The sequence below is a fragment of the Meleagris gallopavo genome, chromosome 5, assembly GCF_905368555.1.
Source record: "Meleagris gallopavo chromosome 5, MGAL_WU_HG_1.1, whole genome shotgun sequence".
Lineage (NCBI taxonomy): Eukaryota > Metazoa > Chordata > Aves > Galliformes > Phasianidae > Meleagris > Meleagris gallopavo.
The window spans coordinates 22,453,478-22,466,419 of NC_139408.1; the positions used below are offsets into that span (position 1 = coordinate 22,453,478).

Genomic DNA, 12,942 nt, shown 5'->3' on the forward strand with positions numbered 1-12,942 from the left:
ACTTTAGAATCCATGATCTGCAGCTCAAACAGCATCCCCTGGTTTTACAGATGCAGTCAGCAAACAGGCTGTGCAGATTTGTCAGAATCTTTAAAAAAATTTCAGCAAACACTTAGCTCTGCAATGGAGAGGTGAACAGGACTCACACGTGAATTAACTTTTTCTTTTACGCTTAAACTGAACATTGGGAGCTTTGACACCATGGGAGTGCAGTGGTAAATCAGTCTGGTAATCGGTAAGAAGGAATTCACAATTACATCCACTGAGCAAGTCTTTCAGTAGTTTTAATGCCAGTTGAGAATTACAACTTCCATTTAAAAATTACACTTTTCATAAATACACTGACTTTAGCATTAAGTATCTTACATGCCACTGTATTGTATTTGAAATACAATGTAAACATCTCCAAATGCTGGCCATCTCATCCTTGCCTGTGCAGTTTTTGGACACTTGGGAGAGGGGCGGGGGATGTGACAAAAGAAAGAATAGATGAATGAAAGAAAAATGCACCCAGAGTACTTTGGCGGGTGTTCCTGAGTTAGCCATAGTACTTGCACTGGTTCCAAGATCCCCTGCTGCTCACTCTAGAGAGGGAACTTGTTCCAGCAGAGCACGTGTGTTCTTGCTGTGCTGTGCTCGGGGTGTTTGGCATTGTAAAGGGGTGAGTGGTGAAGTGAGCAGAAGCCACACGTTCCTGAGGAAAACACACTGCAGTTCCTTTGGACATTAATATTAGAGGGGGCTGTACATTCTGCGATACTAGCAGTACTGCTGTTTGAGCTCAGGGAGAATAACTCATCTCCTTTTACAGAACAGGAATTGTACCCACAAGTTACTTGGGTGGAGAAGGTTGATCCCAGCAGCTCTAACTATATTGTACTTTATCCTGACCTCTAGTATTACAATAGTTAGAAGCTGCGTGTTACATACATCTCTTCATTGAAACAAGGTGTTTTTTGTTAGCCAAATGAGTAACCTGACCTGTGTAAGAAGCTGAAGAAAACTTACCCCCTTTTCCTAAAGCCAGTAAGAGATTTTTCAGTCTTGCTGCTCAGTTACAGCAGGCTCCTTTTGGAAACAGCTTTAGTGGTGAGTAAAAACTGATACTACAGCATAGAATAGCACAGATTTCTGCTTTAGATGAATTAATACTAATGATGGGCTAATTCTTTGGCCTAAACCCTGGCACGGTTCTTTTGGGAAATTATGGCCTGAGCCAACACTGGACAAGTCTGTTGCAAAAGTGTTCAAGCCAACTTCACATAGCTTCTTGCCCTAATTTGGGTCTGCGTTACACAGACCTGCAGCAATAGAGTTGGTGCGTAAACATCCCTTACAACTGGACAGTAACAGGACCATGGAGGTACAGTTCAAAAAACAGCACAAAAGAAGACACAGCCTTGGACTTAATCCCTTGTAAACAGAAAAACAAAACAGAACTGTCCCCCCTTAAACCATCAATGAGCAAATCGGCAATAATTCAAACCTGGAGTTACTTGCAATATCCGTGGCTGGAGTCTGTAGCAGCAGCCCCCAGGCCGGTATTTCCACAGCTATGGCACCGCTCCTCACACCGACACGCCGCCTCTTCTGGTGTTAACCCACAGCTCTGCCCAGGCTGCGCTTTCCAGAGTCTCTCCTCACCCCCGCCGAGGTCACACAGCCCCGTTCTCTTGTCTGGGTTTTTGTACGGATGCTCGCGAAGTGTTGAGGGACGGGGCCAAAGTGCAGAGGAACCCAGCCAGCAGGGTGAGGCCCAGGCCTCCCCAGGCACAGAACATGGACCAGCCATAGCCATGACTGATGTCCTCTGGCAGCCCGTAGACGTAGCGAGGGTAGCGCGACAACTCAAAATTGATCCCAGCTACGCATGTGCAGAGAGAGATGATGCAACAGGTACCTGCAGGAGAAAAGCAAGAGGGTTCTACAGTGCCCTCAGATTAATTACTCTGATTGTTTCTGTTTTTTTCATTTGTTTAGTTCCCTTCTTCCAGCCCAGGTATTTCAAAAGCTGTACATTTTCATAAATAAAGATTACACCTTTTCCCTTCTAGCCCCTCACTTTTAAAAGGCAGAAGAAGAAATGAAAAAGAATGGCAAATACACATGACTAGAGCATATCTCACACACCAAATAATCAGTACTGTCTTAGCTCCCTCTGTTACTGTTTAAGTCTCAGTCATTTGTAGTTTGTCATGCAACAGATCTCCAAAGGCTCTATTTCCAATGACAAATGTCTCCTGTGGAAAATAAATAGCTGAAGCCCAGTTCTGCAATGCTCACTCACTGCTTGCTTTCCTTTGGGAACTTCCACACTGCTGCCAGCTGTGGTGCCAGGGGCTTTTATCAACTGCTTCTCCATTGCTAAGTTTCAGAATACCAGCGAGGGTCACAGACTCTCTCAATGGTACTGCCTTGTGCTACCTCAAAGTTCTGCTACAGCATTAACTAACTGCAGTGCATTATCTCTGTGAAACCATAGGAAGGTTCAAGGCAACTGTTCTGGAGACAGGACAGCTGAGCCTGGGCTGAAGTTCTTCAGAACGCTTTTTAGACACTAAGAATCTTGTCTAATTATCTTATTAATGGAAAAAAAAAATCTCACATCTTTTATGGAGTTATGCTTAAACTACTTTCATCCTGATCTAGCCTAGGTACAGCTGGTCCAGGCTGATTTCTACTCTCCAAAGCATCCACGTTAACAAAAAGGATCCTGTCAAACTGAGACAATAATAGACCCAAGGCTGGGTTAATTTTTGTCCCTGGCTCTGGGTCTAAATACTAATGACATCTTAGTGCTGATGACAGCATGCCCATCAGAGCAAAGCTTAAGTGCAGAAGCACTCAGAGGGTTCCCAGTCTACCCATTCCACTTTATTCCTTCGCTGCATTAAAACGTTAAAAACAAAAGCATTAAAACATGCAGCTAAGCAACATGTAGAAATGATCAAGGACAGCACGAGGCTAACTTCAGCCTTACTGGCTTCACATCACAGCAGCAAGTTGGCTTCCAGTGCAAAACACTTCTGGAGAAGATTCTCGTACGAAGATTCCTCCCATTTGCAACATGGCAACTAACGACTACCACAACTGTTTGGTTAATGGATAGAAACACTCTTAGGCCATTGTGTTCCTTGCCTCCATTACAGATGCTGACACCTGACCTCTTAGGTAGCAGTTCTACCTTTCAATTAAGATGAGCAGCTACTGAAAAGTTGCATTTATTGCTTGCAATTTAAGAATCTGTATCTTTGCAACATCTCAATAGCTTTTTGGTGCATTTCTTGCTGCTGTGCTCCTTTCGAGTAAAGAAACAAACTCTCCTTGTTTTTCAGCTGGACAAGTGAAAGTACAGATGCCGTTACCAAAAGACGTAAGCATCTTAGAGCAGCAGAAAGGTGCTGTACTTGGATTTGTTTTAAGATTCCCTAGAGAAATCTATGAACCAAGTTGCCTGAGATGAGCAGCAAGCCGTATGCAGAGCAAGCAAGAGGACTATGGGCACACACCAGCTTTCCAGAGCAGAAAGCTCATGTGCATATACCGCAGGGTCCTGCCAGGTGCCAGAAGTGGCACCGGGAGCAGAAGACAAGCGAAAAGCTCTCACCTCCCATTAGGAAGAGCAGTCCAGCCACGTACTGCATGAGCTCCTGCTGTTTGCAGCACCCCAGCACACCGATGATCCACCCAAACAGGATGATGGAGACTGCCATGCCAATGAAGCCAGCTGTCATCCTCCGCAGATCTAAGACAAAACAGAAAAGTAAGAATCAAATGAAGATGGTGGCACCCAAACAGGACTTGCTGTTGCTAACATTTTTACTTAACATGCGTGTGCTCCTCCTTTAGCTTCCTTGATAGGCATCTTGCACAGCACACTATGCTCAACCAACCAGCCTCCCTTCAGCTGGGCACCATGCAACTAGAGGGCATTCCTTTGCTGACCAAGAGCAATTCTAGTAAACACATGCAGTGCAGCCAAATAGTATTGGACAGAAGGGGCACATTATGAACTCTGCAATGATTTGCAAACGTTAGCACTGCAAGAACTGGTGTTCATGTGTTTTTTTTTTGCATTTTGGGGTGGGTGCCGAAAATAGAATTAAAAGAAAATACTGAAAATACAGAGGGCAGGTGGCGTGAGGTGAAGACAGGAATGGTGGGAAGACAAGCAGACAGAAGATCAATACAATATGAAGGGAAGAATTACAGTAACAAGTTCTTAAAAAAAAAAAAAAAAATGCTGATACAAACAGCACTCATCCATAACACAAGGGCTGTTTTTGTCCCCTCCTAGTTCTGTCTATAGATTTCCACAGCACTGCAGCTCACATAACTGAGGCCATGAAGAATTATGGGAGCCACTGCAACCAAAGAAATACAGGGAAAAACAGGAGTAGGAAAGCCTGACTAAATCATGGTCATCAAGAGGCTACAGGTCAGTCATCTGTGTGGGAAGGACCTGGGCACGAGGCAGCCTGTGGGTTGAGACAAACAGAGCTGTTCCCTAAAAGAGCTTGTTGTCAGAGAGCTGTGTCAGATCGCCTGCATGCATGCAAAAGAACCACAAGCTCTTTACAGGTTATATGGTGCCACAGTGCCTTGGCTTCGAGCCAGCTAGAAACGGTCTATCCTCAAGAGATCCAGAATACAATTTTGTCTCACAACACACTATGCAGTTTGGTATTCCTGAATTCCCCTGCAGAAACCCTTCCAAATCTTAAGGCCTCTTCCAATTATACTCTCATCTGCTTTCTCATTCTCACTAATAAGTTAGGGACCTGTGACAGATATCTGGTTTCAACACCTCACATGATATGACATCTAAGGCAACAAGTCATCCAGCCTCGTACTCCGCTTTGGGTTACTTACGGAGAGCGTGCCACTCATCCTGTCGGATGGTGTTGGTGATGTTGATGGGTAAGTTCCGTGGCAGAGAGCTGGAGGTGTAGTGATACTTTACAGCAGTGCAGCGCTGAATAACTCCTGTAAAAGAGACATCAGTATGAAACAGAGCAAAACCCTTGTGACTTGAGCTTGCTGCTGAGTTGGCTGGCCCGGCAGAGCTCACGTAGGGGGAGTACCAGAACAAACGTCATCAGAAAAAGAACAGCTTACTTCTAAGTCTTTGGGGACCTGGAACAGAGGTAGTCCTGCTACAAAGAACAATTGGAAAAGGGGAACCCAGATAACACAGGCAGGCTGCAGGAAGAAAAGCTTGAGGGTGAACAGTAATTATAGCCAACAAATGTCCCAGAAGCTTCCTAAGGGAACTGGTACGACATCTTTGGGATAGTTGGGGTGTCAAGAACATGTCAGAATACCAACACGACTGTTTTGTCTCTTAAAAATACAAAATGGAATCATTTTTTGAAATTTTTGAATAACAGCTGGAAAGTGAACTGAGGGGGAGAAAGTTTGAATTTGTAGTCACTTGCTCTTCACTTTACTTCTAATGAACAATAGCACGCTGTAGGCTTGTTGAAAACATAGCTTGAAAAAAAGTGTATCCCTGCTACAAATATGGACCTACATACACTCTCCTCTTGAAAGGGCTTTTTACTTCAGAAAACAACCCAAACCAGTGAAGATACTGGGGGTGTGAGGGAGGGAAAGAACAGCCAGAAAGGTAATGAAGCTAAAGAGTACAAAGAGTTCCCCCAAACAGTGGTTACAGGTCATCACCACCACTACTTGAAATGTGGAGCAGAAGAATCATTCAGAAACAGCTGACCAGCAAGTTGGTGGACAGTCACTAACAGGGAGCTGCAGTCTCCCAAGCTCACAAAAGATGCCAGAAAGCCCAAGAGAAGAAATTAGCTTTGAGTTGCTCCTTCAAGCACGGGAAGTAGGACTTTGTTCTTTGACACCACTCACTGGGACTGCACCCAGCTATAACTGCAGAGCCCTGCGAGGAGGAAGCTCCTGCTTCACAAGAGTGGGAGTTCCACAGTTGCTGCCCGGGCACCTCCAGCGAGCAAGCTGAGCCTCCAGGTGGGAAGGGGACCTTAGTGACAGCTTTGAGTTCTGGCACCAAAAACCATTTTTCCTGTAAGATTCCCACTTCTCTGAGAATGCAGAATGGTCCTGCCCAGGTGTGAGCCAGGTGGCCTCTCACTGGGGTCCCTTTTCCACTTTTTTCAGAGCTGAAACACGTAGGTAAGAGTTAGGATCAGGTGAGCAGTGAGGGTGATCTCTCAGCTGAGCATAACCCACTTTCTCCCACAAAATTATTGCACGCATCCAGGCAACCCTCAGTAGCCAAATTTTGCATCTCCTGTGACTAATTCATGCTTCCAGTTTGCTGAGTAAGGCTCAAGCCCATTTTGCAGAGACCATATGCACCCAGATGTCACACAGGTACCCTACGGACTGCATTCAGTGCATTTTTCAATCTCAAAGTTATCACAAACTCAAAAGTATTTCAAAGATATCCTTCAACATAAACCTTCATATACCTTAAATCAAAGACTACCAGACAGGGACAGCATCCTGCTCTCCATTTCAGAAACCTGCCACCAAAGTTACTCTGCTCCCCCCCACCACTTTTTTTTTTTTTTTTTTTTTTTTTGTAACACACTGACAGCACAATAAGAAAGCCTGCCAAAATTGAAGTTTACCTTCAGGCAAGAGCTTGAACAGAATGGAGTAGTGTGGTGATCAAGAACAACAATTAAGGGGAACGTTGGGTTTTTTGGCACACAAATAAGTTGAAAACACAGGACAGAAGGGAGCTGGTGCTCAAGAGATTACATTATCATACGTAGAAGAAAAAGGTTGCATAGCATTCTAATCCTAGCATTCTTCAGAGGCATTACAAGAACATTCTGAAAGTTGTACTGTATGTGCTATTTTCTTGATTAAAAAATAAATACAAGAAGCAACGAACTGCTGACCCCTCCATGGCAGACAGTCATTCCTTTAACTCTTCCAGTTTCTCATCAGCTGGGAGGACTGGAAGCACAGACACCAGAACAACACCATTTTCCCTTAGGGGCCTCGTTATTGCCACAAGCTGCCTCGTTCCTGCACTTACACATGCTTTGGTTCTTACCTTCTCAGCTACATGGTGCTACTGAGGAGTTATTTCTGCCCAACACATGGGATGCACCAGTCCCATCCCAGGGCTTTTTCAGAACAAGCTACAAGGAGCTGTAAACCCTTCGGTCGATCAGTAGTGACCAACCTTTTTTTTTTTTTTTTTTTTTTTTTTTAAGTAGAGAATAGAGTTCCTTCTATTTACTGTTGTTAAAATGCACGATGTTCAAATGAACCCACCAAGTTCTGCAAAGCAGCCTATCAGAACAGAGTTTTCCTGATTAATCATTTGCTACTGCCACCATTTTGCAAACAGCGTGTTTTTCATTTAATAGACTAAACAGCATCTAACAAATCCCCACAGGATCTCCCTACCTACAAGTTCTCCAAGCAAGATGTTTTTGTTGCAGTACCCACGTGTGACCCACACACAGCACAGGCCTGCACACCAACACTCTGGACTCAGGTTCCCATACTCACTGTGCCCCTGCACACACCTGGCTTCCCTGCCACGCGGCAGCTCCTCGGCTGTTATCTGCTACTAATTGCTAACCTCTGTTTTTCCATCTGTCCACTATTTCTTCCTTTGCATTTTAAAGAAACACCCACACATTTCTCCCCTCCTAGATTTAAACACTTCCCACCTCCCAGTTTTGCTCTGCGTTTTTTTAACTCACAGAATCACGGAATGGCCAGGCTGGGAAGGGATTTCAAGGATCATGAATCTCCAACCCCCTGCCACATGCAGGGCCACCAACCTCCACATTCAGTACTAGACCAGGCTGCCCAGGGCCCCATCCAACCTAGCCTTGAACACCTCCAGGGACGGGGCATCCACAACCTGTCTGGGCAGCCTGTTCCAGCACCTCACCACTCTCTCTGTAAAGAACTTCCACTTGACATCCAACCTAAATCTTCCCTCCCTCAACTTAAAATCACTTCCCCTTGCCCTGCTGTTATCTACCCTTTCAAAGAGTTGATTCCCCTCCTGTTTGTAGGCTCCCTTTAGGTACAGGAAGACTGCAATTAGGTCACCCGGCAGCTTCTTTGCCTCTAGCCCTGTCCCTTCTTGTTTCTTTTTTTCCATTTCTAACTTCATGGAAAAACAAGGCTCAGGCACACAGGTACGTGACCCTTTGGCACAGCCCATCTCCTTCACACATCTATTGAAAGTTGAAACGTGCAAAGGCTGAAGGATCAGAATCCAAAGCTGGAAACTCTGTGTAGGATTAACTGCTGCTTTTCCTCTTTAAAAATATAAAGCAAAGATAGATACATATATAAAAGTACGCACGCCAGCTAAAATGCTTAAGTTCTAAACTTTTCACAGAACTTGCTTTGCATTTCTGGCAGTACATCAGTACTGGGCTAGAAATCCATGGAGTTATCTAAACGGGTAAGGGCACTATTAAATGGATTTAAGTAATTTATTTCAGACTCAAGAGATATCCAGAAAGGAGAAGAAACCTTATTCCAGAAGTATTAGACAATAAAGAGTATAAGCCTTCATCAAAATTACCATTGGACTCTCACAACATTTATCTCTGCCACTAAAAGCCTACAAAAATCTCCAGTTCCAAGAATAGAAGGCAGCACCACACATCACCAGAGAGCGAGCTGCAACCTTACAGCTAATCAAAGAGAAAGTAGGACTGCAGAGGTGCAGAGCAGAGAGCTTCAGCTCTCACTCAGGAACAAAGCCCATTTGTTTGGGAGGCGCAGATCCAGCAGCACTCCTGAACAGCAGCAGCCACACCTGAGCACCAGCTGGAAAAGGCTGCTTAATAAGAGCTGCCCGAGAAAAGAAGGACAGCCAGAAGAAGGAAAGGCTGCTAGTAAAGCAGGTCAGTGAAAGGGATAAGAAGAGTCCCACATCTATTTAAAGAACCGACTCCGTAAGAACTATTATTAATAATTTTCCCTCTATATGCAAATCTTTAAAGTAGCAACGCAGGCAAAGAATAGAAGGGAAGTAAGGTGTGCAGGGAGGGGCAATGTCTATTATTAGCACAGCTGAAGAAAAAAAAGAAAGTAGAGGAAAATCTTTTGCATTCAGAGCTCTCCCAGTTGAACACACCAGACCTAAAGGCAGATCAGTCCCCACCCACAGTGCCCTCACACCTGCAGAATGCAACCTCTGCCCTTTCAGTCCGACTGCAGCAGAGTAGGGAAAAATCCCTCAAAACCAAAAGTACTGAGGACCAACCAAAATGGTATCCTTCCCATCCCTTCCCCTCCTTTCTTCATTCCAATGGGAACTGGAAGCATTTGGTTTGCTGTGAAGCAGAAAAACGTTTTACATTACAGGGCAACTGAGAGAATGAAATTAATAAGCTGCTCTTTAACAAACGAGATCAACATGGAAATGAAAATGCTTAAAATTGATGCTAGGAAATTGAATAGAGGAAGCAGGTAGTCCTATAACACTAGGGCACGGGTATGCAACACTTTGGCTTGCCTGGGCCATGTATACGTAGGCTGCTCCAAAAGTAATGCCTGCTACAACAGATACAACCAAGCACGGTAACACTGTTTGATAGAGCAAATTCTCAGCTACAAAACTTTGTTTTTTAACACAGTCACCACTATTAGCTCAGCATTTCTGCCAGTGATGAACAGAAGCCTGCATGCCACACTCACACAAATCCACACCAGCAGATGTGACCCACTGTTGCTGTCACCGCTACTGAAATGCACCACCCACTGCCTCACTGTGCTCACATCCGCTGTTTGGTCTCCAGAAACTTTCAACAGCAAGCATCAATGGATGTCAGTGGGTGAAATGTTGTCCTCATGGAAGAATCCAATCACACACCTTTGCTTTATGCGCATTTTCATGTCAGACTGCATTCTGTCAGACCGCCCCTCTGCTGTCAGCTGTCACACAGCAACAAAACGTAATGGAATACTGGCTGGAAGGTTCAACCTCTACTGCCATACTGCCAACATGCATCTCTGATGTTGTGGCCCAATAAAATAAAATAGGAGGCATTACTTCTGGAGCAGCCCTCATAATACATATAAGTTAACTATGTTATATGTAAGTAAAAAAAACATTTTAGTTTTTAATTTTTCTTATTAAAACCTAAAGAAAAAAAAAAAAAAAGGACAGCAAGAGAACTGTAAAACTAGTGGGATATTACCTTGTTTTTGTGAAACTAACATGTCAGGCTAATCTGACTGCAGTGGCTGCAACTCTTAGGGAGTTTTCCAGATTCTCAAAAAATACTTTTCATGAGATTGTATTTTTCCTGTGCTTCATCTTTGAAAACAGTTGTTTACAAATGTACGTAATACCAAGGAGCGAGGACATGAATAGGACATGACTGCGAAGTGAGGGGTATTTCTCTGCTAAAGACTGGACTATAGAAGTCCAGGAGAGAGGCATGACCACATTTTTGAGTCAAATATCTGATTGCAAATCTATACCTTCCATTTAAAATCTTGTGGGTTGTGTATTTAAGCTGACTGAAAGTAGAGTTATAAATACACAAAAAAAATTGTAATTTTTTTTTCTGCAATCTTAAAACCAGTTCTCAAATTCCTTTATCACAGTGGAAAGCACGGCTGCATATTTTTTGTTTTTCACAGGGCTGCGTTTAGCAATGCATCAAAATGCACAAAATTATTAGTCATAATTTCAGCTTCACGTTGCACTGTGCCTCATGTTTTGCTTTCAGCCCAGACAGGATTAATAGTACACTGAAGTTTGCTTGGTGCTGAGTGACAGCTGCAGGCCCAGGGCCGAACCACTTAGCAGGGCAGAGCCACTGCCATTTAGCACAGGGCAGAGGCTGGGCTGCATCGTGAGCTATGCTGGGCTGGACATGCCTGCAATAGGGTTTCTAAAAGTACCAGTCACCGCTGTGCACTGGAAAGAACAGACAATGACAAGCTGTGCTGCACAGTGCCGGTCTATTCCTCCTCTGCTGCACTGGGTTGGCGTCACAGTTGGAAGCCACTGAAGGACTGCTCATGTTTTCTTAAGATAGCATTTCCATTTTGTGCTTCAGTGGAAGCACTTCTCCCAACTCCTACTCTCCCCGTGCCAGCAGGTACCTGCTGGAACAGTAGCTCCTGTTATTTGCCATTAATCATGTACAGCATTTCTTATCCTAAGCCCGATTTACACGTCATCTGTTGACTGGAATTTCATCCACACACCATGAACCACCTGGCTTTGTGCTGTACCACACCAGCATTGGATTCACAGCTTTCCTTCCCATCAGGCCCAGAGCTCCGCATGACACAGACATGACACAGACACACATATCGGTCACAACGGCAACCTGCCCATCACTCATCCCACATCACTGCAGCGACGCCAAGACCCCCACGCCACAACACCTCCTTTTTTCCTTGCCACAAACGAGACCGCACGTTTCTCTGCACCGACGACAAGACAGGGTGAGGGTTAGGAGAACGTCCCGGCCCGAGCACCAGGCCCAGCAGCGGCCTACAGAAGGGGCTCCCGAGGCCGCGGTCCCACCCGGCACTGCAGCGTTTAGAGCGCACGGGGACGCGCAAAGCTGGCCGTGGCAGCGGGGCAGGGCCGCCCGGAGCCGCACCCGCACGGCGCCCGTCCCGCGGCAGCGCTCAGCACCACGGACAGCAGCTCTCCCCTCCCCGCCCCGCCCCGCACCTTTCCGGATGAGCTCCTCGCTGTCCGGCTCGTAGCCCGCGCGGTGGCAGCGCCTCCAGAGCCCCGAGACGGTGGAGTTGAAGCGGCGGCCGCAGTGCGAGTCCAGCGCGGCGGCGGCGGCAGCCGGGGCGGGGGCCGGGGGCCGGCCGGGCAGCAGGGCCCGCGGGGGCCGGGCGCGGAGCGGCAGGTGCGAGCCGGGCGCCGACATGGAGCCGGGCGGGTCGCTGCGCTTGTGGCCGAAGCCGCGGCAGCGCTCGCGGTGCCGCCGCGCGTCCGTCTCGTACCAGGAGTCGGTGCCGATGGCCACGGCCAGCAGCGCCAGGGCGGCGGCGGCCAGGAGCAGCCCCGCGCCGCTTAGCGCCTGAGCCGCGGCCGCCATCTTACCGCGCCGGGGGCGGCGGGGGCGGGCGCTTTTCCCGCAGCGCGGCCGGGGGCCTCGCTCGCCGCGCCGCCCCCGGAAGGGAATCGGGGCCGGAGCCCCTCGCCGGGCTTCGAGAGCCGCGAAGGCGCGGCCGTCCAGGAGCTCCGTGCGCCCCGCCTGGGCCGGGGCCGCTCGCGCGGCGCGAGGCCCCTCGCTTCACCTCACCTCGCCTCACGGCGGGCGCGAGGCCGCGCGCGAGGGGCGACGGGCAACGGCCCGTGAGCGTGCAGCGCCCCGGGGCGGTGCGGGCGCGAGCAGCGGCGGAGGGGAGGGGCGGGGGGAGGAGACCGCCGGGATCGGGGCCGGCACCGCGGGAGCACGCGGCGTGCTTGGGGGGGGGGGGGGGGGTGAAACGCAAACCAGCGCTGCCGCCAGCCGGCATCTTCGTTATCGCCACACGGAAAATAAGGTTCCAAGTGCCAAAAAATCTTATTTCATGCGGTAAGAAGCAGACCAAATCCCAGCCGCGAGGGAAAGGCAGCGTTCCTCCAGCTGTGGCTCTCAGCCCCCATTTTAGGGCATCACCTTTTCACACCGGGCCTGCAGCTACGGTTAGAGAACCCCGCAGGTGTTCCCCCCCTCTCCTCGTTGCACTCCCGCTACCCCGTGCGCAGCTGACCCCACAGCAGGGCTCCCAGGACCCCGCAGGCAGAGCCCGCTCCTCTCCCCGCAGCGCCCGCAGGAGCACAGGGCGACCCATCCCGCACAGCGCTGCCATCCACCGCGCTGCAGCAGCTCTTTCTGGATGGATGGGATTACCATCCACGCGGCTGCACATTCGTGCCCCGAAGGCAGACAAAATGAAGGGAACTGATAGGGCTGCTCTCGGAAGGATTTTCTC

General features: G+C 47.9%; 1 protein-coding gene across 1 annotated transcript; it reads right to left on the minus strand.

Moving 5' to 3' along the window:
• Positions 1-268: 268 nt before the first annotated feature.
• Positions 269-12,101, minus strand: LOC100551155 (transmembrane protein 178B-like). Its single transcript, XM_085224657.1, has 4 exons — positions 11,681-12,101; positions 4,873-4,986; positions 3,608-3,745; positions 269-1,900 (listed from the first exon to the last, which is right to left on the minus strand). Exons 1-4 carry the CDS (start codon positions 12,057-12,059, stop codon positions 1,656-1,658), a joined length of 876 nt encoding a protein of 291 aa, XP_085080783.1. The 5' UTR covers positions 12,060-12,101; the 3' UTR covers positions 269-1,655.
• Positions 12,102-12,942: the final 841 nt, after the last annotated feature.